The 26,135-nt window shown below is 44.4% G+C and overlaps 1 protein-coding gene across 1 annotated transcript in view; it reads right to left on the reverse strand.

Moving 5' to 3' along the window:
- Positions 1 to 24,731, reverse strand: part of GALNT10 (polypeptide N-acetylgalactosaminyltransferase 10) — an 81,793-nt gene extending 57,062 nt beyond the window's left edge. Inside the window, exon 1 of the mRNA XM_046900446.1 lies at positions 24,440 to 24,731. Within this exon, the coding sequence (XP_046756402.1) occupies positions 24,440 to 24,619 (180 nt within the window). The 5' untranslated portion in view covers positions 24,620 to 24,731. The remainder of the gene's footprint in view (positions 1 to 24,439) is intronic.
- Between the last annotated feature and the right edge of the window lie 1,404 nt (positions 24,732 to 26,135).

The following is a 26,135-nucleotide window of genomic DNA, read 5'->3' on the forward strand; positions in this document are numbered from 1 at the left end:
CAGCTGCACCTACAGCTGTGAGCAAGAAACAGGCACTGCCCATGAGATCAGGAAAGATTATGCTATATTGCAAGCTTTCTTCCTCCTGGTGTTAGTCTGAATCCCAAACTAAATCCAGATACATACAATTTTAATTTTCAACGTCAGCACATGTGAGAGAGAGGAGATAAAATATTTAAGGCAATATAAAAAAGCAGCTGCCTTCTGAAAATGCTACATGTGAAAGTTACCACCTTTGCTAGAAAGGCAAGAGAATCATAAATATGCCAGGCATCTAATCTAGGGAACAACTCAACTTGGAATAATTCTATGCTATTAAGAGATGCACACTGAATATGGACTCCGATCACTTCATAATTCATATCTAACACGCACTAAAAGTCAGCCTCAGTATTGCAAAGCTTGTCAAGGTGGTCTTCCAAACACATCTAAATCCATTTTGACATAAGTAAAGAGCAATGAAATGCTCTTCCACCTCTCTTAAAGCTTTCACTTTGTGTTGCTTTGCAGATGCCCTCAACCAGACCTATTTTCTCATGTTCTAAAATACCCCAGGGGTCACGCATGTTAAATGAACCAGTCCTCTTCACTTCTAAGAACATTTCTTGAAACTTGAAGTAATACGCAAAGAGACTTCAGAATTTAAGTCTTCTTATGACACTTCCAGATTAGGAAATGTTTATGCCTTTCCCTGAATGTATTGCTCTAAGAAGAGGCCAGACAAATTCACCATCCCCAAAAGCACAAAGCAGAGCAGTTGGCTGTTATAAATTATGAAAGTATAAAGCTTAGATAGATGTCAGTGCTTCCATAATCCCATTTAGGACAACAGCTCAGAAGCAAGCTGCACAGGACTAGATTTTCACAGATTACATTAGGAAGAAGAAGGACCATAACATTTACTATAAAGAAGAGATGTCAACCTTACAAAGATAAGAAAGATTCTTAATACAAACAATTCGTTGAAATTACTTTCCAATTCACAGAACAAAACAAGCAAGATCAAGGCTGCTATGTACTTCCAAGTAAAACTAATCTTAGACTGATAAATTCTGAGACTTTTCCCCCATGGTCTGGGGTAAATCCTTGCAGATTCTCTGAAAAGGTGAGACCAGACTCTCCTCTACATAGCACAGCAAAACCTGCTTGCAGAATTACATTGCTGTTCTATACTCATCTTTTTTTGGGAGCAAGCTCAATTAAAATACTTATTTCCCCCCCTTTTGAATCCAGTTCATCTCGTTGGTCTAATTTAAAGGAATACCTTATGCAGAGTAGTACCGGCACAAGTGAGCAGGACACGATCTGCAAAGTGAGGGAAAGACCAAAGCACCCCTGCCAATGAGACAACGACATGCCTCCAAACCCGTCCTGACACATGCTGTTTGATTACTGGATTGTTACCAGCCAGGCAGACTATTTTAAGGTCATTCATTTGCCATTCTTGCTATCACTACCATTAGCAAACTCAATTCACGCTTTCTCACTCCCTCAAACAGGAACATGTATCAATCTCCAACTTTCAGGCTTACTGAACCAAGGAGTTTTAATTCCTTGCCTGGCAAAGCAGAAAACCACTCATGTCAAAAAGAAGGGAAAACTCAGTGCCAGGCTGAGACAGTCAATAACTGCTTCCTGGTAGGTGCAAAATTCAGGATATTTTTGGCTGCTCAGTACACTTTGTTTTAATGTGCCTCGACACCCTTAACTGGTTGCCACAATTTAAAACACCTTCCCTACATATAACTTTAAATGGGCATTTGCTGTAGTTTTCAGAACTGCACCAAGCCCATGCTAATGTGTTAATCACAGTGACAGCTGAAGATGACCCCAATTAAACAACTCCATAGCAACACTATTCTATTTAAACAATCTTGAGAAGTCTCAGAAGGACCATTGTCTAAAAGAAGAAAAGAAACAAGGACTACCCACAACAAAAATGAACCACACAACAAAAAAAGCTTATGTAGTTGAAAGCCTTCATCATTAAATCCTCCATACTCAGTAAGAAGCACTCAGACTGTCTGGAATAATTTACATAGCAGCTCTCATTACAGTAAGCCAAACATTTCATCCAAGAAGGGAAAGTATGAAGAAACCATAGTGCATGGCGGTGATGGGGGGAAAGAAATCAAATACTTTTACCTCCACACTTCTCCTAAACGCATTTTCAAAAGCAGCAGTTGTTTCAGACAAGCTAAGATATTCCAGTTAGACCACAGGGACAAGAAACCATGCCAAATTACTTAAAATCAAATAGAAGCCAACTTCTTGCTAGTTTCCATTAAAGGTGGGATCATTTTCTTTTCCTTAAAGATGTGAGCCAAAATTCGTAGCTACTACAGATTTCAAAGTATTCATATCAAATCTTCTGAGTGCTGCTTGGAAATACGGTACGTTTTTGATTGATGCTTCTGAAAATGAACTGTGATTTGTCTCTTCATCACAAATGCAGACCTGTAGAAATCGTGGGCCCTTCAAATGAGGATCCACAGGTCAGTGGGATAACCAAACTACCTGCCTTCAAAGCCAGCTTTGCTTTATGCCAAACACAGTATCACTTATTCAAGAATCACTGCTACTTGAAGAGGCAAATCACATAAGGTTTTCCTACTGTCAGGTTCTGCAAGCTTAACTACCTTGATAGAGAGCTGACAGTTCTCCCTAGCACATCTTGGTGCCACTTTATGCAAGAGACGGAGAAAATCTCAGGTGAAGAACAACTGAAGGAGAGCCAAGTGAGGTAAGGGTGAAGAAACCCAGAATAATGTACAGGTAGAAGAATCTTGGCAAGGACTTCAGGCTCCATGAGCATTATAGAAAGGGGACTTCCGAGTACACATTAAGGCAACACTGCAGCTGAAGGTACCATCTATCTTTGAAATTTTCTGATGAAGTGATGTTAAGAAAGCAGAGCAAACTCCACAGATAGTGGAAACATGATGGGTGACAGGGGAAAACTTCTTTGTGGCTCAGATGAGCAACCACTAAGAAAAGAGATGCATTATGAGCAGAAACATTTAGTTTAAACTTCCCTAATTACACATCGTAAGACATGAAAATATGCCCAACTAAGCACATCCAACCAGTAGCTCTACAGCGACTCACCATCAGCAGAGCTGCCCCTCTCACATATTTGGCACGTATCATTTTCCAGTCACTACATGCCTGGGAAGCATCAAAACCTGAATATTTCATTCGTTGCAACCCACCAGTACAAAGAATCATTTTATCCTATACAAACAGAATCAAACAAGAAAACTTCTCCTCTTTGCCAGGCATCAGTGAGAGCCTTTGTTGAGCTGCACAAGAATTCGGCATAACCAGATCATACTTAAAAATCAGTGTGCAGCAGTGAATGTTTGCCATCCCAAAGCATGGGGAGATTTGCTAGGAGGATTATATCTAAGCAGTTTTAAACAGTAATGTGAAATAGCAAAATCCAAATCATTAGACTTGCATTTGCTTGATTCGGCTCCTGCTGCAGGGCAGCATGCCATGCTCCTTCCAGCAGACAGGTAGGCCCCTGCTCAAGTAGTTACCCATGGATGCTTGCCATCTCTAATCTCCTCTTGGAGTTGTTCCCCAGTGCCAGGCAGGCTCTGGGGATTTCAGTGAGCACAAGCTGGCTTATACCTAGACTGGCCCAGAGCTGGAGGAAGGCTCCTTAGTGGTAACACACACAGGGAAATGGCCTATGGTTACTCTGCAAGGTATAAACCAGATACATTGTTAACCTCTCTACAAGGGAATGGATGTAACTTGTTCTGAAACATTTTTTACCAGGAGACCTTGCACAAAAGTTAGCAATCACATCTAAGCAACTCCTACTTCCCTTTCAAATTCTCTAGAAACGCTTTGGGTGGAAACCCATACATGCAGAGAATTAGGACTACCATTAACTGAAGAACTACCAGCATTTGAACAACTACATCCATTTCAAATGGACTGCATCTTCGGCACCTCAGTGCCTGGAGTGCCATTTCTACTGCCTAGCATCGAGCAATTAATCTTTCAGCGTTCAGCCTGTCCACCGAGAACTCAGGGTGCTAAATACTGGATCACTTTTTAATGAGGCATCTACAGCAAAGCATAGATATTTCCCCAACCATTCTCAGGCTATGGAGAAATGAATGACTGGTTTACATACTGGGGAGTCAAGCTGCCTGAATTTTGGAAATCAAGGGTGCCTGGCACAGTTCCCAGTGTCAGTAATCACACAGCTTCTCTTGACCACAAACCCACGCATTTGAACACAAAAGCAAGATTTTGTCGTGTATATATATGTACATACACACAGAGTATCGTGTGTATATGTAAATATATGTATACATACATGTGTGCACACAGACTGCTCTGAAACTAATGCCTCCTGTTTATTTCCATGGAAACTACAACAGATGCGAAGAGCACATCAACACTGTTTGATAGAGCAAATTCTCAGCTACAAAATGCTGTTTTTTCAAATGTCACCATCATTAGCTGTGCATTTTCACTAGCAATGAACAAGAGCCTGCACGCTGCACTCACACAAATGGCATGGCCCATCCAGAATGTGGCTTGTCATTCACATCACTGTCACCACTGCTGAAGCCACCACCTCACTGTGCTCACATCCACTGGTTGGTCTCCATAAACATTCAACAAGCACTGAGAAATGTCAGTGGGTGTCATTTCTTCTGCACGGAGGAATTCAGTGACACACCTTTGCTTCAGCCACACTTCCATGTCAGATGCCGTTCTATCAGAATGCCTCTCTGGTGCCAGCTGTCACACAGCAACAAAATGTGATACAGTACTGCTGGGAAGGTTCAACCTCTACTGCTGTCCCACCAACATCTGCCTCTGAGGTCATGGCCCAATGTAGTAAAACAGGAGGCATTACTTTCGGAGCAGCCATCATATATAAAATGCAATGAATGAAGGATGCCCTCCTGGTCATTCAATTCAAAGCTATGCAAAGACAAAATAGAACCAAATTCTCTTTGTTTGAAATTCTCTACCTTAATCCTGAATGGAGTCATTGAAGTATCACAGAAGTGTCTGTAGCAGACGGCCATCCGCTGCCACTGGTGCACAGAACTCCGTGCTCCCATATGCTCCAACACACCCTCCATCTTAACGCTGAGAAGTTGCATGCATTTAGAGAAGTTATACATTTCACTCCAGCATTTAGCAACATGTTGAAGGACCATCTCAAGCAAATGCTCTTCTAGTATTAGCTGCAGAGGGCCAGTAAATAACAGACTAAGACCATCCATGGCAACATTTGTTCCCGTCTCCATGTGTGCCCCTACTGACTAACATCTGTGCATGTCTTGTAAAAGAATGTTTGCAGCTAGTAAATTCCCTGACAAGGGCAGAAAGTAAATTTTCTTGATTCAGACAGAGAACGTTTAATTCCTAAAACTTTATTTTCAACATTTCCTCAGAATACACTGCATGCAATATTTAGAGCTCCTGGAAGCCAGGAGACATTTGTCAAAGCACATTTAGAAGCAATAACGTCTAAAACATCTGCAGCTGGTTATAATGCATCAGGAAAATAAAGTTGTCTGGCTTCGGTACTGTGCCAGTGTTTGAAGGAAAAAAATAAAATCAAAACCATATGCTTGCTCAGTATACTCTCAAGTGGTCTATATTTCATAAGGTAACTTACCATTAATTTTTAAAGTCCTATGAATTGAGTTCTACTAATTGGACTTCTTGGGCTTTTTATAAAAATGCTTTTAAAGAACCTTGAAATTCCCATAATCCAGCTGGCTTTGATCCTATAGGTCAGACATCCAAAATCTTGCCAGTAAGAGGCATAAGCTCCAAAAATTCTCCTAGCAGGGCTCTACCCAGAATACCTCCCTTCAGTTCTACACAGAAATACGTCTCCTGGGATTGTTTTATCCAGGATATCACTATGAGGGGTGCACAAAATGGGTAACTTACATCGTGGTTTTTAAATTTACACTGTCTCAAATGAATGCTGGCTTACAGTTTCAAGCGAAAGGAAACGATAGCAGGGATTTTAACCCAGTGAGAAACTCATCCAGGTCTGAAATGAATGGCTCTGAAAGCCATTCAAACAAGGTGAAGCTCTTTTCCTGCTCCAACACAACATTTTGGCTTCACATCTCCTGGGAAATCAAGGGAGATATAATTAAGCAGTCTGGTCGTACTCCTTTCTCTGAGCAGATGAATGTTTTTCTCAGTCCCACAGATTAACGCACTCACTCACCACTTCCACTGCTCAGTCTCTGATCTCAGTGTGAAGTTCATAAAGATTTGCCCCCATCCTTCTTTCAGAACACAAAAGACATTTCAAAACCTGTCTTCAGTTTAAGTGCTCAATAACCAGTTTCCCAGGAGCACTGCTGCTGCCTGACTGCTCTGCAGGCTTCCCTGTTCCCAAAGAGCAACTACACCACAAAGATGGAGGCAAAGTCACCCATTCCTCCTGCAGAACCCTGCATCAGGATAGATACTAACATGGCTGTTCACACACCAGAAGATTGCAGAGCAAATATAAAAGAACCAAATTAACATTTCACTTACTGTGAAACAAATATATATATACATATCCAGATGATGTACAAGATAACAGTGCTCCCTTTACAACCACACTTTTGTTTGTGTTTTGACTGTGTTTTGTTGACACAGTCTTGCAGTTCCCAGTCAAAAGCTGAACATCAACTTGAGCAGTTTCCCATCTGCTCACAGGTCCTGGAAGGGGCAACACAAATTGGCAGAGTTCGGATTTTATTTTTTAAACCTTCTGCAACTTTATAAAACTGAGCAGCCAAAAGTCAAAGGTTAACTGCAAGCTCAGAGGGGCCTCTGAAGCTGCAGCCAAATTTCCCTAGCGCTGGTTGGGTAAGGGGAGATTGAATATCACCTCCTACAGAAGTTAATTGCTCTCACCAGGAAGATGTAGCAACTCCACTGAAGCCAGCTGATCTCTTAAGATATCTTTAAAAGGCAAAATATCAAATAAATAACAATCCACATCAGAATCTATGCAGAGCATGGATTTGGAAAGACATCAGACCCAGAGCTCTAAGAACACAACTTATAAACAGAGAGCTCTGCTTTACTGTTACCAAAATTCAGTTCTTTCAACACACAGCCTTTTCAGTAACAGCCTACAAAGCCTGAAGTTCTGCTGCTGATCTGTCAGCACCTCCATTCCAGCACCGAGAGCTGCTTTCAGTCTATAAATTGCTTCTCACACTGCAGCCTGGCACGAAGTTCAGCACCATGCAGCAGGCAGGGGCTGAGTTCAGTCTGATAGTGAAGTGCTGCATGGATCTTGCTTCTGTACTGGGGCTTCTGGATATGGCTACTGAAACAAGGAGCTTTATCATCCCAACTGTACCACTGGTTTCAGCAAGACCAGTATTGCCACATATGGCATGTCTGTGCATTGGTCTGTAAAACCCAAATTAAAACCTCAAACCAACAGTACAGCCCAATAGAAGCATTAAATCCATGAGGGCATACGTCTAGAACTCAGTATATAGATTCAGGCTTTAACCACTATTCATAATGGCATAGACCCGCCTCTTCTCAGCTTCTAGCACAGACCCAGGACAAAGCAAGCTGCCCTCTGAGGCAAGGCTCTTCAGCACTTGCTGCCTTCCTATCACCTAAACAGCGCATTAAATACTTGCAGCACAAACGTGTTGGCTGCCTACAACTCCACACAATGCCATTTTCCTGCAAAGTACAAAATCTATCATGTAGAGCATCCAGTGTTTCAGCAGCAGCAGCAAGCTGTGCAAAAAAGAAAAAAGAAAAAAAAAGCAGGAAACCATGGTGAGTGGCTGTTAGCATGGATTTCGCATGGTCTTACAAGGCACTATCCAACCTGACACATCCAGGGAAATGGCCTCTAAGGAACACTACCATTTTTTCCATTGCTGCTGAAGGACCACAAATACAAAATTGCAAAATCCCAAAGAGCGACTCAATGGCAGTGTCAGTTCATGAAAAACTGCTGCAAGAAAAACATATATTTGTTTGAACTTATCTGCAACCAGCAAGCAGCACAATATTACTCTGTAACCCACAACGAGGAGTAGATCAACCTGGAAAGGAATGTACAGTCCATTTTCAAAGACTTCTAGAAAATGCCTGGAACATTTTAATAACTTAATTCTGACTTAGAGAAATCTTTAATTAAGACAGCATTTAGAAAGCATTTTCAGAACAATATGGAATCCTGTGGAATGTGCTACGGCCCCCATGGGAGCTTGCTCTTGCTAAGAGCTGAGCTCAGCCGCGACTTAAGGAAGGACAGCAGCAGCCACGAGCAGCCAACACCAGCCACATCATACTGTGCCATGTGCCCATCACATCAGTGTTTGGCACCAGGATCACCGTGTCTCCCCTTTATCATTCATTAAATAAGCTTATCATGCTTTTTCTACAAAGGAGATACCTCAAGTCATGCTCATATAGGACTTAATTAACTGCTGATTACTTTTACTAGCAAGCCACTGATAGTCCTCGTTGCTTTAAAAAAGCAAGCAAATTAGGTCAAGACAGCTTAAGTGCTACTAAAGTATGTCACGTAGCACCTTATATCCACAGCTCAGACAGCACTTCCTCACTCAGCAGCAAGCAAGCAAAGCATAAGCCCAGTCCAGACAGCCAAAGGGTCTTTGTCTGGATACAAACAAACTTTCCCTCACTCTTTAGGCCTTATGCCTCCTTTAACTGTCTGCTTATCTGTACAAGCAGTTCCTGAGAGATTACTTTTGAGGAGATTATACCCTGCCAGGGTCCTGTTCTGAAACTTCTTTCAACTACAGCTTTCTGAAGTACTGCAGGCCTCTGACTAGCAAGAGACAGAGCAGAAAAAGCTGCAGAGGGATCTTCTTCTCCTTCTGGATAGTCCTCAAATGACAACCAGCAATTCATCAGCTGTTCCTCTGGAGAAAGCTGCCCATCCAACCAGCGCCACGGCAAGATGACTAAACACTTTAAACACTTCCAATTTGTACAATACACACAGAAGTAAAGAGTTGTTCTGTTATGTGAAAGCCAGAGAGCTCACACAATCCATCACATCCAAGACTGCAGCTGTAGCACAAGCACTTCCCAACAGCAGTGCTTAACTGCTCCAGCAGGGTCCCACCTTTGAGCAGGGAGAGTGCCTTGGGAGCACATACTGTCACGTGCACTTGAGCCATCCACCTTGCTGACTTCATGATGAAAAATTGAGGCCGCCCAGGCAATTCCATTAACCTTGATTAATCACTGTGTCAAGCACTGTGTCAGGTCCAGGGGATGCCAGCTGGCCAGCACTTCAAACCTGCCAGCTTCATGTGAGGCAGTGCCAAGCGTTCTGCCCAGCGCAGCCCCAGCTGGGTTTGGGGCAGGATGAAGAAAGGGACACTGCATCCTTTCCACTCTGAAGCCACGTGCTCCAGAGAGGTGCATGCTGTCCTATTCCCATATTGGTCTGTGCAGCCCAGCTGGAAGCAGAGGGCAGCTAGGGCTTCTCCTGTGGTCAGAGAATAGCGACTGGCAAGATGCACCTTAGTTCTCTTACTGAACTAGTCTGGGTTGAATGTAAAGCACCATGAAGAACAAGAATCACTACAGCAGCATCCCATTTCAGACTGGGCACAGAGCTATACATCAAAAGCATAAGAAAAATGAGAACAGTTTGACTAATGGGAATAGAAAAACCTCCCATGCTTCCCCTTTCAACCCCAAACAAGTTATGGAAATCTCATATGCAGCAGCCAGAAGGTATAAGGCTCAGCACTTATCAGCTCAAAGGTGATTGTCACCTTTCAGAAGAGACAGAGCTGGTAAGCAGAAGCCAACAGCAAGGCAGCCAGGGCTGACCCAAGCGATGGCATGGCATTACATGGCAGGCATTTACCTAAACTAACTCTTAACCCACTCCTGCTGATAATCGTATCATTTCTCAAGCATGGAGTGTTCCAGGGACACAAGCCAGCATTTGTAGCTACTGGTTGAGCTACAATAAATCCCTTTGGAAAGCCTTCTGCAGCTTTTTTTTTGCTAAAGAGCATTGTTTAATGCTTCTACCATTTTGGCTGCAGACCACAGTAATCTCCTGCATGCTCCCTCTAAGTTGTCCAAGTCATTCTGCAGACCAATAAGGAGGTAGTTTTTATAACATAAGCTAAAGCCAAGATTGTTTTGAACCACAAAAGATACAAAATTGAGGAACTTCAACAAATCCAGGGATATCTTTGCAACTGTTGCTTCTCCCTCCTGTGTTTTCAAGTATTACTGTGTCTCAAGATAAAGATCTTCTGGAGGGAGATTACTTCTTACACAAGGAGTTGATGCAGGAGGTAGTAAACAGAATTGCTAAAAGTCATCATTAAGTTTATAAGCCCAGACACACAAATAGAATGTTGGATTATATGTCATTAAATTTTAAAAGCACTCTATAACCAAGAAGCTTTCAGGGTCTTTTCCATCAGCCAGGTTCCTCCTCCACGAAGCTGCCCAGAGTTTTTACAGGCGTCTGAAGCTTTGTACCCAACGATTTTCAGCAAGACCCAGGTGCACACACTGGTCTCTCCTCCAGGTCCTAATCCTTCTTGCTGACTGCACACAACACATAATTAAGAACAGCTGACAAGTATAGTGAATGGTGATGCGTTACACGTTCTTGTTTTGGAAATGAGAACAGAAGCCAGACTGCCTAATGCAGGAGCAACAAACACGTCCAAACTCATGCATGTTAAGCTGACAAAGTTCATTACTAGAACAGAAGAAAGCTTTCTTTGGTGTTCCTTTCCTCATTCTGAATGGAATGCATTGCTGGAGTCTACACACAAGTTCACCTTAACAGTGCATCAGGACCTCTGAAATCTGAGCCGCATCAGTTTCAACAACCTTCTACCAGAAAAGGAGAGACAAATATAGTTCCTCACTGCTGACTTTGGGATCAGAACTATTGCATTTCCTTTGCTGCCCAGGGATAGCAGCAAAGAAATAGCTACATGTACACACAGGGCTGTGAACGGGACTGTAGCTGCAGACACAGCCAAAAGCCTGCATGAACACATCACTGATTAATCCACCTTTAATGAGCTTGAAAACATCTTGCTGAAGACACACTGCTATTGTGAAGCTGTGACTCATAGATGAGGTAAGCCAGCGCTCCTCTTAAATGTTTAGACCTCTAATTTTAAGGAATTAAAGAAGAGATGAAAAAAAAATCAAAGTTTCAGAAGTCAGATCGTTTCACAGCTCTGATGAGCTAGGGAAGAAAAAAATCAGATCCACAAATCTCACATCTGAGACAGGAGACAAAGCACTGCAGCGATTACACCGCGCATCAGAAGACTGGAAATGCCAGAGAACTTCACACTGGACTTGGCCATCAGTGAAAATCCAGCTGTCCCTTTCAGGAAGCTGCGGACTACTTGTCACACTGCATGAAGTCAAATTACGGCACTTGTGCGAAGCTGCTTTTTGTGCTCTCAGTACCAGCAAACAACGTGACTTTTAAGGCATTTTCTACAGAACAACTTCAGGGAAGGAAAATAAATGTGCTTTCAGTGGATGCAACTTTCAGAAACATTTTTCCTTTCAGTGTTTTACTTTTTCCTTACAGACTCCTGACCGGGCCTCCCGTGCACTACAGAAATAGAAGTCAGTTCTCATGGAGCCATCATTTTTCCCTAATGGGCTCAGAGAATTTAATTCTGTTTTTTTAATTATCTTAACAGTTAATCAGAAGCAAGAACTTTATAGACTAATAAAAACAGGCCTAAAATAGTTTTATAGAAGCTGCTAAATATGGGGGGGGGGGGGGGGGGGGGAATCTACACAAAATATTTGTAAGACAGGTAAATCACAGTCATAGAGTGCTCCAGACAGAACAGTCTCAGAGCTTGGATTTAACTGGAAATAACTTTGCTTCTTGCATCACTTTTTAAAGAGGGACCTCACTCAGGTGCCTTCAGAATCACATGTAAAACAATCGAGTAGGTCAGATCTTTCACTCTGTTTTTTCCAGGTCTTAGGTACATGACCTCTTCTCTGCCCCAGGGCTTTGAATGCAGACACCTGGAGTCCCACATGCCTCGTGCAGAACTCATCACGCTCTGAACCTGGTGTCTTCCAAGGGGTCAGTGCTGAAGATAACAGCTGGGTTTGGATGAGGAAGAGGCAAGAGCTGCTGTGCCTTGAGCTGCACAAGGGTAAAGCTTGAGCACAAACCCCAAGAGTAAGAGCCCTGAACCCGGGCTTCAGGTCTGGGCAGGATCAGCTGGTTTCAGAGGATCACTCTCAGCCTAAGCCCTTAAGCCCACTTAGGCCTACATCCACAAGGGAGTTAGGCACCAAAGTCTCACTTTCTAGGGTTTTCAGTTCACTCTGGCACAGAACAAGTGTGCAAATGCAAGTACCATACAAACCACAAGAGTTACAGAACAGAGTTATCTAAATGAAGGAATTGAAGGAAATTCGCAGAGAAAGGAATGAGCTGTCCACTTGCTTAAATGTGAACTATTTGCAAGAAATCATATCAGTTATATGCAGATATGCCCTAAAATATCCATTTGCCCTTCCTCCTTTGAAAGTAGTCCACAAAGCACTACATCTCTCACATTCAGCCCATTCAGTGCTTTCTACACACAGTGATCCTTCTCCCATTCCATCCTGCAGTGCCGGCCCCACTAATCACTGACATATGCTCCAGCGCAGCGCGTTTCCTCTGGCATGCTGTAAAAAGCAGTGCTGTCACCAGAGCAATGAACACGCTGGCAAATATGGTCTGTCAGGTTTTGTTTTCAAGGACTATAAAAATAGACCTCACTTGAGAACTCATACCCTCTAGAGATAATTTAAAGAAAAAAACCAAACAAGTTTTCAGATGGCTTGCTAAATGAAAAACAAAACTATGCTTTCTCTCTCTGGATGTTTGAAAACAATAACGTTTTCAGGTTAAGCCAATATTTGAAGTTTTATTGCACGACTGACAATTCTCAGCTAATTTACCTGCAAACACCAGCGCTCCGTCCTCGTGTGCAACAATTTACAGCTGCTCCTCAGACATTTCAACAAGGAGCAGCTTCTTATTACAAAAGTTACCTGAAAGGCACAAGCACTTCACTTGTTTCCAGAGCTGAAATCTTTCCCCTTTGGTAACCGGTGTTACTCTGTGCCCATAACATCTCTGGCTAAAAAGCAAGGAAAAGGATCTTGGCATAGATTGAAGTTTAAGACACCTTCTTGTTAGTCTGTATGTAATTGGCCTTGCCAAGGACTCTTGTTCTCTAATCAGATGGCCCAAGCTCGTATTTGCAGAAAATATACAACTATGGAGGAAGAAAATCTATTATCTTCTACACACAGACACTCCACAGCAATTGAAATCAAGGACAACTCAAGTAGCACCCTCCACGTTTCAGATAAGACTTTTCTAATCTTTCACATCCCCATTCACAGAGCACAAACCACATCTGCGATCACAAACAGCTCGAGGCAGCACGAGACAGCCTCTCCTCGGGGTCATTTAAGAGACTGCAGCTGGAAGAGAACAGCTATAGATCGTACATTTCTATTAGATCTGGACTTCTGAATTCAAGAATTAGTTTAGGTGACGGTGCATGTGACATCCTGCTTAGAAGGATATGGCAATAGGAGAACTGATTTACCTTAAGATTGATTACTGAGGCTTTAACTCAAGTTTCTGCATGCACCTACGTGCAAAAAAGATTTTTTTTTATATCACATTACATTGCATGTAGCAATGGTATTCTGTTTTGGCTGACAGAGCACAAGGCAGCAGCACAGATGTATGGGCATCTGGCAGCTCTACTGAGGAAGTTCTCAGCAGCAAAGACCCTCTCCCCAACGCTGACCTGCTGACGTAGATGGGGAGACAAACTACAAGCAGATCAACTGAAGAGCCTGAAGAGACAAACTTGGGCTTACATGGGACAGTAGAACACTGAGGTTCAAAAAGGACAGCAGGGAAGTCAAGAGACAACATGGGAAGAGATCTCCACAAGACCTATCTGGATCTAGCACCACAGGAGGAGAACAGCAAGTGACTCATGCCTACCCTGTCAAAACAATGGGAGAAATCTGAACTGAAATAGGAGACAGATCTCATAATAGAATTGCTTGCTCTTTTTTAAGCTCAATTACAACAACAGTGTATATATTTGACATTCCTCCTCATAAGACTTTAAAACATCTGTTTTATAAGCAGCAATGATAGAAGTCACGACAGAATAGTTCCTCTGGCAGCATTCGAGCGAAGATGCCCTTAATTCTTAAATGAACCTCACTCAGGGATATTTTGATAAATTTGAACAAATTGGAGGAGTGGAGATGCAGCTTTCACACATTCCAACTGTGCGAAGGAGGCGTTGGCCAAATCTCAATACAAAGATGTATTTTTAACCACAATGTATACGCTCAGTGAAGCGCAGCACACAGTTCCCCACTCCTGCTTTTCTCCAAAGGAATTCCATGTCTGCCAACATGTTATAGCTCTTTCTGCAAAGTGCAAGAGACAAATGTAATGGATGCAAATTCCATGAACGTTGGAGTTTACCTAAACAGATCCCTGCTAAAGAGCTGAGCTCTGAGCACCTGCACTTCCAGTGCAGCGTCACACACTCCCAGCTTCATGAGCACCTATTCCTGTAGCAAGAGCTGCATATGCTGGAATTCAGCTGCTTTGTAAAATTCTGTTTACTTCTCAGTCCATCCTAAGCTTAAAAAAGAAACATGATGGGTTTGGATGATTAAAGGAAGAGAGAAGAGATACTACACATGGCGATTACTGGGACAATTTACTCCTTAAAGGCAGATCTCCCCTCCACATTTCCAAACAGCCAAAAGGAACAAGAGGAAAATGCTAACAATGATAACCATTTAGTTAGCCCTCTGGTCTCTCTCCTCTTTCTCCCTCCAGGTACATTTCTAACAGTTTCTGCATCAAAACCCCAAGTCTTCTGATACTTTGCAGACATTTTTGCTGTGTAACTCCATGCCTGCAGACCCAGGGAAGTAAAACAATATTAGGAAGTCTCATTCTGAACAGTTTAATGGTGCCAACATAACTTCTTCACCACTGTGAAGGAGATCTGGGAACAGATGCTGTTTTCTTGAATGAGATTTTTTTTTTTTTTTTTTGCAGATGAATTCCAAAATAGCCAAGAAAAAAAAAACTGGACAGCATGCAACAGCATTAAATAAGTAAGCATTAGTTTTAGATATTTCCAACACAGCAAGCTGCAGCCTGAGAAGCAGAGAGAAGCAGCAGCAGCCCACAGCGTATTAGTGGATCAGCAAAACTAACACATGCAGGAATGAAAAAAGGGTTATTTCTTATTACTTGGCTATCACACATGAAAGGCTGACAACCGATAATCTGCAAGATACACGAGACCACAGAAGATAATCACGGGGTTTATTTCTTTTTGAGATACTGAACCCTCTTAAGCAGTGGCTAACATGAACTGACAGGTACATTAGCTAAATGTAACTGCTCTTCAGCAACGTTACAACAAGTAACTTACCGCCTAACTAAAGCCCTTTGCAGAGTAACACCTGTATTTACCCACCTTTTGAGGCTCTGATTTCCTTTAGTGAGGGAATAGATTTTTGATTTCACTCATCTGAGCTGAAAGTACAGCGTCTGAAGAGCGGCACTTTCAAGGACACAGAGTTAAGATTAAAGTCAGCCCGAGTAGAAGAGAAGGAACTGCTCTTTCTTCTAAAGAAATAAAGAGAAAAGCCAAATAATCTTACGGGATGCTAGACCTGGTTATGTGTATTTGTGCATCATACCTTAGATCAAAGTCACTAAGTCTCTGGTTTTTCAAAGGAACATCACATCCTAAGACATCTTTGAAAACTTTGGTCTGAGCATTAAGAACACTCAGACACTGTTTCGCTTGTTTTATTTATTAAGCAACAACTCATGTTTACTAATGCCTGAGAAAATTCCTTCTTCGGACTTCATCTGAGAGATGCTGAGAAACGTTAGGTGTCTCCTTTCCATCGTGGAGAAAAATTGTTCCATTAATAGCGATGCAAACGAGGAGAAAGCAACTTCCCAAATGAATCTGAACAAATAATGTACACAAAGGCAAGCCTACATGATCTTCCACTTAGGAAAATCAAGATTGCCTATTAAAGATTTCAAATGTTAGATCTTCTTACATAATTATAAGCCAAGGTAGAGAAGAGGATGATAGAAAGCCATCTTAGTTTGCACACAATTGCAAGCAAAGGATTTCAGGCTTTAGAGAGAAAGCAGAGCTGAACCTTTCATAACAACCCAGCTTTGTAAAAGCAGTTGTTCAAGTGGGCAGAAGCAAAGCAGCTCTGCATGCAGGAGACTGCTAACAGCACGTTCAGATCAGATCCAACAAAACCCTAAAAACAGAGCAAGACTGTGACCAACAAAGGAAAAAAAATGTCCATTCTAATCAGGTTATTCAAAGGACAGAGCAGTCACAAACAAACGTAGACTTCATTCATCCAGAAAGTTCTTGCAGGACACTGACAGATTTACTGTCGTTCTCCAATTCCTTTATATTTATTACTGACTACAAGCTCTGCAGCAGGAAGAGAGTTCATGCAAGTTCAAAGTGGAAGTTCAACAATTCATACCTGGAAAAAAAAAAAACACTCTTCCAGATTTCTTTGAAACTTAATGCCTGGTTGGCCATTATTTCAGCAGGCAGCCGGAATTCGATGCATTTCAAACAAACACTCTGAAATGCTTTTTGGAATTTTGACTTTGGCAGTCACTTTGTGAACCTTCAACCACAAAGAACAGACAGATTTGTATTTGAAAGCTATGCCATCAAGCCACTGCTGCATCAGTTGAGAAATACACATCAGCGCTGAGGGGAGAAGCTCTGAACACAAATTGGTGACCTCAACACAAAGGCAACATTCAGCTTGACAGGGAAGGATGGCACCATTCACTGCTTTGAGAAACAGTTTTTAGAAGTTACTTTCTGCTACTTCTTGTGCTAATTGGACAAAAAAAAAAACGAACTACAGTTGAAAGATTAATAAGAGTTTGAGCCTGGAAGACACAGGCACTGAATAAACATTGAGCAAAATTCAAAGTTTGGTGCTGCAGTGCATTCAAGTCTTTGCTGCCTCCACTTTCCTTCCATTTTCCTCTATTTCTTGCTAAGAATCACAACATCCACACAAGTTACACCTTGCTTACAATGAGTTTTCCACTTCAGCCTCTTATTAGGTTTACCTGCTTGTCACTGCAGTTTGATTCAACAATACGGGAAAGCAAAGGCTGTAGACACAAACCACCTTTCATAGGGTACAAATCTCAAGCCCATCAGCTGCCATTAAATAGCTGTCTCCAAGCAGGTGCTTGTTCAGAGCACTAGGAAGACCTCTGAGAGCACCCAGACAACAAGACAAATTTCATCCCCGGCTCACTTTGATGGCAACACATTTGTGCACTTGCATAATGATTTCCAAAAGATGAAAGTCAGTTGAATGCCACTCACCTTTGGTACTGTTAACCAGTACTCAGTGTTAATTAAGATGCCTGAAGAGAGATGTTCTAAGACCTGAAGAAGTCAGACCTTAAAAAGGAACTGGCTGACATTTCCCCCAGCTTTCTGAATACGCTCATGATGGACACTAATCGCCGCAGCTAGGAGTTGGTGCTTCCAAGAAAGTGACAAGAAGAATAAATAACTTCTCTTCGTGAGCTACAGAAAATGTCATCAGCCTTAAAAAGGTAACTCAGTGAAGTGGGAAGGTGCACAATAGCATCAGAGGGAACTCCATGAGTGGGATAGCTGGAAGAGTTCAGTTTTAATAACATCAGCAACTTCTCCACTGAAACAAGTTTCTTCCCTTGGTATTGGCATCACTGGAGCACTGCTTGTACTCCACTGTAACTGTGGTTGAAAAGCCTTAATTATAGATATATGCTCCAGAGAGTTCTCTTTTAACCCCGGAGCTAAGATTAGAGAAAATGAAGCAACTGCAAAAGGGCAAGGAAAAGAGCTAATTATTTAGAAAGAAAAGCAAATTTAAAGACCAAGATGTGGCAGACCTCCCTTCTTTGAAGCCACAATTTAAAGCTTTATGAAGTTTATGAACAATAAGAAGTGTCAAGTGACATATTTCTTATATTTTAATGGGCACGTGGGACTCGGATGCAGAGCTGCCAGCAGATCTCAGACACGGGAGCAGTTAAGTTCCTGTTCTACCCAAGATTCTGGAGAAGAGGGGCTGCCTGGTAACCTCCTGTACCACACACTGATTTGCTGACTGGTAGCTTTCTCCAATCATTCATCAGACCTTTAAATTTGACAAGAGAGGCACAGTCTGACAAGTCAGCCTTAACTTGATACCCAGTGCTGCTTGTATCCCTCACAAAGCTGCGTAACAAACACTCTCATCCTTGTTACCTATCCATTATCCAGCCAAGGTAACACAAAATAACATGAGTGTCAGTTACACTGATAGGGGAGATACCATTACCACTGCGGGGTCATGCTTGGTGCTGAATGAAGCAGGACAAGTAACACTTCCTAGCTCCCCAAGTTGTAAGAAATCACTGGTATCTGATTTCTATCCCAGTATATCCCACCAGATTATCCAGTTCTTAATCCATTCACTAATGGAAAAATTCCTTTCCAGTTTTCTTAAAAAAGTGATCCAGAAGACCTATATGTGCATTTCAGTCGCTAAACCTGAGCGTGCTTCTCTGCTACTTTTCCAAGATTTCATACGCATGAAGCTATTGCAGCCACCTGTCCCCATGACTGCACCGTACCATGCAATATTTATGGTATCAAGCAATTTAAAGCAGCACAACTTACTGAAATTACTCCACAGAGATAACAACATGGACAACATGAAGCATGATGGACCCACCAGAGAGGAAGAGTCCTCTGACAGCCAAAGTCACAACAGCTCTGTTCACATATGTGTCCATGCCTCCCTGATGCACACTGCACCACAGAACTCCACACACTGCATTCTGGTTATGGTGCGCTCCATAGGTGCCTACAAACATCAGCTCTCCTGCATTCAACGTGATGCTACGTGAAAGGCAACACTATCTCAGTCTGGTAGAAAGCATTTTTTGCCTGACTTCAACATACCATCAGTGATAAGGAACTTTCCAATATTTTCTCAGTTGGTCAAACACATGGCAGTTAGCTGGCAGGAAATCTGTAACTACAGTCGCTCATAAATCTTGCTGTCTCACCATCTGATCCCTGCTCATACTGGGAAAACATACAGCTCTGCAGATTGCTGTGTGATTACGGCTTTCACTGCTGACCTATGGATGTCAGGAGCCAGAACATTTTCCTGCTGAAATTTTCCTTTGAAGAAGGAGAGTTAATCATGGCAGTGTTTAAGAATTGAATACAGAGTATGTTTCAATGGTCAGCCAGAGAACTGTTCGTCCATGGAGCATCTGCCCCATGGCAGAGAACCACGTGAGATACAGGTACAATACCCCCTGATTTCACACAATATAGAGGAGCTAGAACACAGCCTGTTTGTTCATTCAATTATGCATTACCATCACAGTTCAGACCACCAGCAGGAATAACGAGATCAGTGAAAGCTCTAATTTCTTAATCAGCGTCTTTACCCAGATTAACTTTGGACCTCACAGCTGCAAGATGGGTTCACCACTTCATATGCTATGTGCTTCAGAACTCTTCCTCCCCACCCCCCCCAGTCTTCTTTCCTTCTGAGACAGAAACTTAACTTTTCCTTAAGCTCACTTTGCAGTACATTTAAGTCAGCCCAGGAAAAACTGCTCATTTTGCAAGTACCTTGAAATAATGAACTTCACAGTAGCCTATACTGGAAACCAGTCACACAGAAATAGCCATTTTAGCTCTAGCACTTGCATTTCATTCCTTACATTCCAATTGTTTTACACTGCGTTTATCAAAATAAGCTTTTCTAAGTTTGCTTCTTCATCAGTTGGGAAGCATCTAGCCAAAACAAGCAACAATGGCAGCCTAGAAGGGGTCAGAGAGAGCCAAGCTCAAAGTTCAGCTACAGCACCAAGTGCCAGTGTGCCACTGCCAAAGACATGGGCAGCATGACAAGCTGGCTCTCTGCTTACCTCTGGCTGGCAGAGAGCAGAAAGGTTTTCCTCTTCTCTTCCCAAGCCCTTGGGAAGCCCTGGCAGCAGGAGAAGTTTGCAGAATCACCCAATTCCTGAGCAGAATGTGCTAGCAGCAACATGAAGCTGACAGCTAGAGACAGTTTCATAGCTGCCCTGAGGTTAGTATGGCAAAGCTGATCAACTTCTTCTGGTGAAGAAGAGGTGAGCAGCAGCGTACTGGAAGCAGCATTGTGCCGCTCCCTGCTCAGGTGGTAACCAGGGCTGCTTTTTCAACAGTACAGCCCAGACACTTGGATCTTAACTGCACCAAAGCCAAAGTTCACAACCTCAAACTACCCAAGAGCTGTGTTCTCAAAAATCTTCAATCACATTTGAAGCTTGTGTCTCATTCACAGCCCAGAGCAGCCAGGTAGAGCTGGCAGCAGAGGGCACCACACAATCAGCTTTGTGATTTATATACTTCCATCATGCTCACAAGTGATTTTATAGAGCACAAATTACTACTACAACAAGCTACAGGGTGACTTTATAAAGCATGCATCATATCAAATGAAATGCATAAAATGAAAGGCTGCTAATTTGCCACAGTGCTTTTATCCAGCAATTCAGAGAATGAGATGTTCAAGCTTAATCTCTCCTGGAGTTCAGACTCCACGTTCCCATAACAGCACACACCACGCAGCACGGATCTCCAGCGTGGCCAGACAGGTACTGAGGGGAATCTCTGCAGAGGATTAGGAATCATGCAGCTATCACATCAGCCCGAGCACAAACCACCAGCCCACAGACCAACTCATCTGTGTTTTACACACCGCAGGACCAGACAGCAATTAAATGTTTGGGCTGGAGATGCCCAGCAGCCTCCGAGGCAGAGAGCTGAGATTCAAGAGACAAAAGGAACAGGCTGATTTCTCTTGAAATCCTCCACACCTGCAGATCATGTGTTTTTACCTACTGAATACCTGTTAAAAAAAAAAAAAGAGAGAGAAAGATAAAACTACACCAAAGTCAATCTTTATTACATTAGCATGTTGATATACGCACACTAGTACGGAAAAAAATATATTGAGTACAGGAAGCTAAGCCAATACTTTTGTTATCAGCAGAACATTTCAGTACCTCCATCCTGTCGCCCCTACCAAGAGCCACCACCCCCACCAACACTGTTGCACACGCCATGAAAAAAGGACTTCCCAGTTCATATTGCCTGATGAGTAATCGTAAATCCATTATGATAAAGGATGCTTCTGCACACGCAGTTGTAGTTGAAGCAAGTCAATGCAATATTGACATCTGCAGCATGACCTTGGGGCAGGTCTGTCACAGCTTGAAGCCATCCTTTCTCTGCAGGGCGAGATCCAACCAGCAAAGCTCCAGAAGAAGAAACCCAAGGGCAGAAAGAAAGAACCCAGAGCTGACCCATGGTGTTGAAGCACTCCATTAATTTCAGCCACTATAATGCTTCCCCTGAACTACAGAAACAACAAGCTGCCCAGGAACTTCTGCAGAAGCAACCCACCATAACCTTCTCAGGAATATATTCACATGGCTCCTGGTTGCTTAACTTCCTGACAGCTTTGTTTCAGGCACTAGAAAGATTAAAGGAGGCAAAGATAGCCTGTATGGATACACTGTCCTTGTGATAGTAACATACAGCACAGGTGCACAGCTACACAAACTGTTTGCATGGTTTAAACACCCAAATCTTAGCATTGCAACTGTATACTCTAGGAATTCTTTTTTTTTTTTTTAACCATTTTAATCCAGCTGCTACTTAAAACTTGCCTCTCCTTTTGCAGTAACTCCAAAAGATAACATTACTGAACAGCAAGCAGTATTTGAGAGAAAGAATGAGCACAAACAGAGATTTCATTGAAAACCTCATTTTGTATCACATCTAAAATGCCTCCAATACAGACATGAGCCTGCACAAGAAGGTAAATTAAAGCCAGAAATAGACAAAAAAATCTCTTTCTGACTGCTACAAATGTTGATTTTTATGATACAGCCTCCTATGGTCTTACTAGTTTCAGTGTTAAGAAGTCAGCCCTTCTGTAGGGCTCCACGAGCAAGCAGACAAACAGCATATTCATTACAAGCTGGAAGGTGATGAGCTGTACAGAACTGCGAATGGCTGTCAGGACCATTGGAATCATCAGCACTGAGGGTGCCCGACAAACTCTCTGCAGTCAGCTGGCAGATAACTCTATGACAACAGTAAAAAAAAAAAAAACAAACAACCATTTGTTTTATCTTTATTCTGCTTCATCTGAAATTATTTTCACCGCAGCAGCCAGCTGTCCTTTGGGGTATGTTTTCCATTGCTCAGTGTAACTGCAACTATCATTTCAGGGCCCAGTCCTTGAAAAACACACGCATCCAATACACAGACATCTTTGCTATCGGACCCACTGCGGCCCACAGCTCCACATTAATGAGAAGGGAAGGTCGAGCCTCCACGCTACACCCAGCAGCTCTGGTTTGCACAAGCACAGGAGCTTTCATTTCAAATTCTCCTGCAATCAGCACAAATATTTCCAGCCCAGTTCAACGCACCCTCGAAACAAAACAGACCTCAAAATTTATGGACAGCTGTCACGCTTCAAACAGCTATAGGATAAAGAAAAATAGAATGAACATTCTGCATAGCCCAGGCGATATGACATACCTTACTTCTGAGATGACTGAACATATACTGAAATCAGCAGTGATGCACTGCACTGTAGAAACTGCCAGGCTTACAGCTCCTCTTAGCCAAAGCCCACAGCTCAGGGACCATTTTGGAAGACCAAAAATAAGAAGTCAGCCTGTTGCCATCTTTTCTGCTCTTCTAGATCCAACCAAAATTAACTGCTACCTCCACAGCAAGGAACTTTGAAGCCTCCCAAGGATAATTACCAGCTTCCGCCTTCGTAACGCCTAGAAGCTGTGATTTTACATTGGTCTTCACCTCGCCAAAACACCAACTATGCAAAGCTGTGCAGCAGTGGCCTGCAGGGCTGGGTTTTGTCAGTCATGCAAAATAGACTGCCTGCACATAACACAAGCCCAAGCATAAGGCAGTACTGTTAGGCTTGCTACAAGCACTGCGTGCATTAAAAGGATTTCTGTACAGTTTTGAGAGTCAGCTGCACAACCACTATACGGCACACAACAATCTCTTCCCCCATCAGCCTGGGGCACAAGCAGGAGATGACAATGGTCACACCTGGAAAGCACTTCTTTGGGAAGGAAGGAAGCCAAGCCCAGCTTGGCTATGCCTTGTTCCAAGAGCAATTGCCACAGTAAGTTTCTCTACCTTTACGGTGCAATCGTAATGGCAAGTCTCCAAGGAGGGAAAGATTTAGACAACCAAGAGTTTTAAGTGGTTCTGAATCAGGAGAGTCTTGTGAAGCAGCAGCTGAAATGATAGTTACATGCTGACATTTCAAGCTTTCATGTCCCCATCATTCTTAATGGTATGGAGCCAAACCAAGAATTGGATAAAGCAATTACATTGCCAGAAGTAAAACCGCTAAGCTGAGCTTACAAATGTCTGATTTGGGTGATCTAGCACTGCTGTCTCTCACACAGAGCAGAAGGGTTTGTCTGTGAGATCTGCAGCTACACCACTGGGACGAGAAAGGAACGCAGCCACTCGCTGCAATGTCACTGAGCAGTGGGCACTCAGTGGGAAGAGCTCAGGGACAGCCCCGAGCCGCTCCAATGCTCAGGGAGGGCTGGGCACAGACACCGCGCTCTGCAAGTCTTTGCCACAGGGCCTGGGGGCACCGGGTGTGAAAGGAGCTGCTCGCTGCCTGCACCTGAGGCAGGTGAGGAGAAATGGAGCGGACGGCAGCCCTTTGGGAGGCAGAATCCTTTGCAAGGATGGGACAACCCTTCCTTTTCCCCCAGAGCAAAGAGCTCGCTCCGCTCCCTCCCCGTGCTCAGCCAAAAGGCAAGCAGACCTCCGGACCCACGAGCGGATCTCTGCTCTCTGGATCCACGGGAAGTACCGGCGTCCCACCCGCAGCCCATCCCCGTGCAAAACCCTCATCCCGCACCTTACGTAAAGGCAGCCCTCGCGTTCCCCACGGAGAGCAACGACGCTCCCCAGCGCAGCCCGCTCAGCCGGGCACGACCTCCCCCGGCCCTCCCCGCGCACGGAGGGGCGGGCTGAGCGCCCCGGGCACTTACACACGGCCGGGCGCCCTCAGGCAAAGGGGAGCGCTCAGCCCACCGCCCCCCCTCGCCCCGCGCACGCAGGACCGCACCACACCTCAGCGCTCGCCTCCCGCCCCACGCAGCCCCTCGCACCGCCAGGACCCCCTCGGGACACCGCCCCCACTCACTCACCGCCGCCTCTCCGGCCGCTGCCCCCGGCGGCCCCACGGCCGCCCCCTCCCCGCCGCTCGCCCCGCCGCCCTCCAGCTGCCGCTCGCGGTACAGGGACCAGAGCCCCACGTTGGGCAAGAAGACGAGGGCGGCCAGCGCCAGCCCCACCGCCTGCAGCAAGCGCTTCTGCTTCCGCCGCATCGGAGCCGCCGCCGCCGCCGTGAGGAAGGGAGGAAGACGGAGCGCGGAGCCGCCCTGACGGAGCGCAACTTGCTCAGCGCGCGCGACGGCGGCGGGCGGCAACTCGAGCACTTCCGCTCCGTTCCGCGCCGGGGGCGGGGCCGACGAGGCCACGCCCACCCGCCGGGAGGGGGCGGTCCCTCTTCAAGCCCCGCCCCTCCCGGCTCGGCCCGCGGGGACGGCGCGGGGAGCGGCGCGCTAATTGCTGCGGAGCGGCTCCGCAATTAGCGCCCTGGTGGAGATCTCCGTGGTAATTAAGCTGCCTTCCGCCGGCCCATAAACCAGATGATGGATAGCCACGGGATGCCTTTTTTTTTTTTTTTTTTTTGTAGTTTATTTTTCTCTTTTAAATAAACAAGCGGCTTAAATAAACCGCTTTCCGCAAATTAGGGATCATTTCTTAATGGCAAAGAGCCCTGGGGGTGAGCAGCAGCAGCAGCAGCAGCAGCGAACCCCGTGCGAACAGCGCTGTGACCGCAGCGCCCTGCAGGGCTGCCGGGGACACACACACGGCCCTCTTACAGCGCAGAGCCCCGAGGGGAGCGCTCCGTTTCCTTGACCGACGGCAACAGAAAGTGCGTGAGAACGTCCCGACCCCCCCGGCTGTGCGGGTTGGGGTATAACCGAAGTTCTCGGCCCGCTAGGTGGCGGCTGCCCGCATAGTCAAGCGCAGAGAGCCCCGATTTCGGGGAAAACACCGAACTGGGAGAGCAGTTCTGAGCCCCATTCCTTCTTTCCTATTAACCATAGATGAGAACTGGTTGCCAGCTTATTTCTTTTCCGGAGCTGTTAGCGCTTGCATTGTTCCTTCTTGAGCAGGGACAACAGAGCCCCGAAATTCCCCTGTTCCTGCCCCAAAAGCAAAGTGAGTGCCATTCCTCATCGCTGAGCACCCCCAGCAGCACTGAGACTTCAGCTGCGGCACCAATAAAGCTGCAATCGCATTACCCACATTCCTATGGGCAATACTGATAGTTGGTGGACAGTTGGACTAGACAACCATAGAGGTCTTTCCCAGCCTTAATGATCTGATCCCAACCCACCTCACCCGGGATCCAGGCTGCAGAGCTGCACAACCTCTGATATAAGACCACAGAATGTTGTGCTGCCATCTGGACCCTTATAAGAGCAACCCATCCCTTTGCCTCTGTGCTCTTTGAAGAGCAGTGGGAAAGCAGCAGACGGTTTTGTAGGTATGCGCACAGGATTACATTCTGCCCTTGGCAGAACATCCTCATTTATATAAAGAAATGACAGCCACAAAGTTTGAGAGTTAATTAAAACAAAGCTACTAGCTGGCTTGACATATGTTTAAATTTGGGATTCTGAGCCTGCTTGCTAAATTAAATGTTTGCTTCGTAGATTGACTTCGGCAGAGTTGCACAAGATTTAACAGGGAACAGAATATGTCCAATGCTGCAGGTAAATCAGTGCTGAGCCCGAGAGCATCCTGAACGATGAAACCAGGTGAAGAGCC

This window comes from Gallus gallus, chromosome 13 (assembly GCF_016699485.2).
Source record: "Gallus gallus isolate bGalGal1 chromosome 13, bGalGal1.mat.broiler.GRCg7b, whole genome shotgun sequence".
In the NCBI taxonomy this organism is placed as follows: domain Eukaryota; kingdom Metazoa; phylum Chordata; class Aves; order Galliformes; family Phasianidae; genus Gallus; species Gallus gallus.